Source organism: Odontomachus brunneus, unplaced genomic scaffold, assembly GCF_010583005.1.
Source record: "Odontomachus brunneus isolate Ranch 3 - 2012 unplaced genomic scaffold, Obru_v1 Obru_scaffold_074, whole genome shotgun sequence".
Lineage (NCBI taxonomy): Eukaryota > Metazoa > Arthropoda > Insecta > Hymenoptera > Formicidae > Odontomachus > Odontomachus brunneus.
This window is the reverse complement of record NW_022639524.1, coordinates 666,939-670,249: the sequence shown is the minus strand read 5'-3', so window position 1 is coordinate 670,249 and position 3,311 is coordinate 666,939. Positions and strand designations below refer to the sequence as shown.

General features: G+C 33.4%; 1 protein-coding gene across 1 annotated transcript in view; it reads left to right on the top strand.

Annotated features, from left to right (window-relative positions):
• The window catches only part of LOC116847152 (maternal embryonic leucine zipper kinase-like), a 5,776-nt gene extending 3,076 nt beyond the window's left edge, over window positions 1–2,700 (top strand). Inside the window, exons 7-12 of the mRNA XM_032821854.1 lie at window positions 123–320; window positions 399–618; window positions 1,403–1,469; window positions 1,569–1,719; window positions 1,823–1,926; window positions 2,009–2,700. Of these exons, the coding sequence (XP_032677745.1) occupies window positions 123–320; window positions 399–618; window positions 1,403–1,469; window positions 1,569–1,719; window positions 1,823–1,926; window positions 2,009–2,282 (1,014 nt within the window). The 3' untranslated portion in view covers window positions 2,283–2,700. The remainder of the gene's footprint in view (window positions 1–122; window positions 321–398; window positions 619–1,402; window positions 1,470–1,568; window positions 1,720–1,822; window positions 1,927–2,008) is intronic.
• The last annotated feature ends 611 nt before the right edge of the window (window positions 2,701–3,311 follow it).

Here is a 3,311-nt window from a genome sequence, read left to right as displayed (position 1 = left end):
ATATATATATATATATATATATATATATATATATATATATATATATATATATATATATATATATATATATATATATATATATATATAATTTTCCCTTTTTTGTTTACATATGAACCATCTAGTTCGAAAAGGATGAGGAAGTATTGAGCACTATGTCTGCTATTTGCGGTGAAAACAGCATGGACATATGGAAAAAACTCGTGAAGAGTGATAGGACTGATTATAGAACAGCTACGTATTTGTTATTACTTGACAGAAAACTACGCGGATTTTCATTGAAAATAACGCCTATAACAAGATCATATCTCAAGACAGAAATGGTTAGTGCAGCTACTCTTTATTCTTTAATATAAAATCTATATATTTAGTTGTACATTTTTTATTATTTCGAATTCTAGAACGGCCCGAGCCTTCTAAAACGCGAAGCAGAAATGAATAACTTTATAACTAAACTCGACCATTCTCCAAGAAATAAAATGAACAACAGATCTCCAGTTGATGTTACATATAATGTTTTGCCCAAAAATCTAGACAAAGGTGAGAGTAATTTCACAGAACCTTGTATACCAGTACGGAAAAGATTACGAAGCAGAGAACCTGATGATGTATCATCTCCTGGTAAGTATTTGATGCTTATATCAATATATTAATCTTTTTAACATCAGTCAATAACACTAAGAAAAAATTTCATTAAATGTTATAATAAATTGCTATAATGTACGAGTATTAACAAGTTTCACTTTTTTTTATTTTATAAACTTTATTTTTTTTAATCTTAAAAGATATCTTTTAATTTATATAATTTCTAGATTCTTATAATTTTAATTTTTTTTATCGATTATTTTGATATTTTTGATATTTTTGATATTTTCGGCTGCAAAATTTTCACTGCGCCAATTTTTAGTACTACTTATAAACGCACATTTTACGTACAACTATTTATTGTATTGCGCCGCAGCTGCAATTAGTCTCGTAGTTGTATTTTCTAAAGTTCGCTTCTAATTAGGTGATGCCAGCACCACCTAATTAGAAACTTTAATGAAAGTTCGCGAGTGCAATAAATTACGGTAGTCTCGCGAAAAGCGGATAATTACCTGGAGAAGAGCAACGACTTGCTAACAAACGCAATTTGAACTTAAGAGAATCACCATATACAAGAATCCTCATCCGAAACTCCTCAGAAGATTCCAACATTCCTCAAGCTCTCAACCACGTTTTTAAATCCTATGTTTATCCAGTAGAGTATAGAATATTTATTTATTCTATTATATACATACTTAGATATGTACATCCTCACATATATATACTACTTTCTCTAAATATATTTATTGAAGTGATATATAATTAACACATTTAAGTTACATGTTTAAAAGATCTTATCTTTGTAATGTTATCATCCTAGCGAAAAGATCGACTGAAAAGGATAGAATGAGTAGTACTCCAACGCAATCCGTAACACCGGAGCCCAGGTAATTTTTTGAATAAATAACACGAACTAGAAATGTCAATGTTATTTTGTGAAAAGGAAAATACGATATATGATATCTTATTAATAACTATTTCTGTAGGAGTACTCAAACGTCTACACCCGGTAGTGCGAGAAAAGTGATGATGGGTTTAGAGCGAGGATTGAATCGGGTAAGATATGTTCTCACGCCGAAGAGGCGAATAAAGAACGAAAATACGGATCCCGATGAACCGAACATATTGTCGGGGAAGGTATGTGATTGGACGAAAAATATCTGAGGTTATGAGAAATTGCATTTATATAAATGTTCGTAAATTATATTTTATTTCTTTTATATTTTATATTTTATCAAAGGGCCTTTCCAATGTGTCTTCAACATGCAGCGCATGTCCACAATATGTTCTTTCAAAACTACGAAGGGCGCTTCGGCGAAAGGGTATAATGTGTCGACAGAAAGGGTGATTATAATTTCACCATTTCAACGATTTGTTTTCAGTCGTGATAACAATTATGTTATCAAAATCTCTAACATCTTTGTAGATTTATCTTGCAAGGGGAAACTGAGGAGTCTTTCTCAGAAGATAAAAAGAACTCACCAAAGTCGATCTGCTCCCAGAATTCCTGTTCCTTCGAACTCGAGGTCTGTCTTTTGGAGACAGGTTCGAATGACAAGCCATTAGTTGGCATTCGTCGAAAGAGGTTGAAGGGCGACGCGTGGGTGTATAAGCGCGTTTGCGAGGAAGTTCTTGCTCTGGCAGCAGAGGATATCTCTATAGATCAGGAAGGTTCTTCCGAGTCCAAGTGTCCTATTTGAGATAATTGTCGTAGTTGTATGTTCATCTACGATATATATATATATATAACTCTTAATACACATATACGTCCTCAATAATCCGAGATATGCTTGCACATATCTTGATCTCTTAGATATTAACAGTATTAAGATGTATATTTCTCATAGAGAACCGTATGAACTGTATGTGCAACAGTTAATGTGAGTCTTGAACATTATTATGCAATTCTTAACTATATTAATTCTAAACTATGTTAGATGCATCGCTGTTATGGTGAGATATATTTTGTCGTACGTTTATCTTCTAGTGAGAATTATATATGACTAAACAAAGATAAAGAATATTCCTACGGTACGGGTTATAATCGTATAAGTACAAAAAAATAAAATGTAATAATATGCGATATCAAATTTTAATAAATTTTATACATTTCATAAACTTAGACTTTTATCACTTTTACTCCAAAAAAAATAGATAATATCTATATATAGGATATTATAATAAAAATTTGCAATTCTAGATAAATCATGATACAACAAATTTTGGGAATACATTTTATGCATTAGCAGTTTATGTAATTGTTGAATTCTTTCTCTGTGTATATCACGAAACACACACGGTATATTGGTCCTAAGAGCGTTCCGACTAAAGCTATCGACTATGGACGGCACAAAGAAATTTCTTGCGAGTAGCTCTTCGAGCCTCGGCTCTTTCTGTCCGGAATATGTAAAGCTCAATTTCGCGTTTATACCGCAGATATAAAGTATCGCGGCCCGTTTGAACCGCGGCATCTCCGCCGCCGGTATAGAACTATGGACAGGCGAAGATATAAAATCACCACAAATCGATCAGCATAAAGTGAAGCCGCGTACACTTCACTTTATGGGGGAAGGCGAACCGACCTTTTATCTTTGCCCGCTCAATAATCGCTGGTCTTTTCCCCAAGAGAGGAGGCACGTATATAACTCTCGCGCACGTATAGAGAGAGAGAGAGAGAGAGAGAGAGAGAGAGAGAGAGAGAGAGAGAGAGAGAGAGAGAGAGAGAGAGA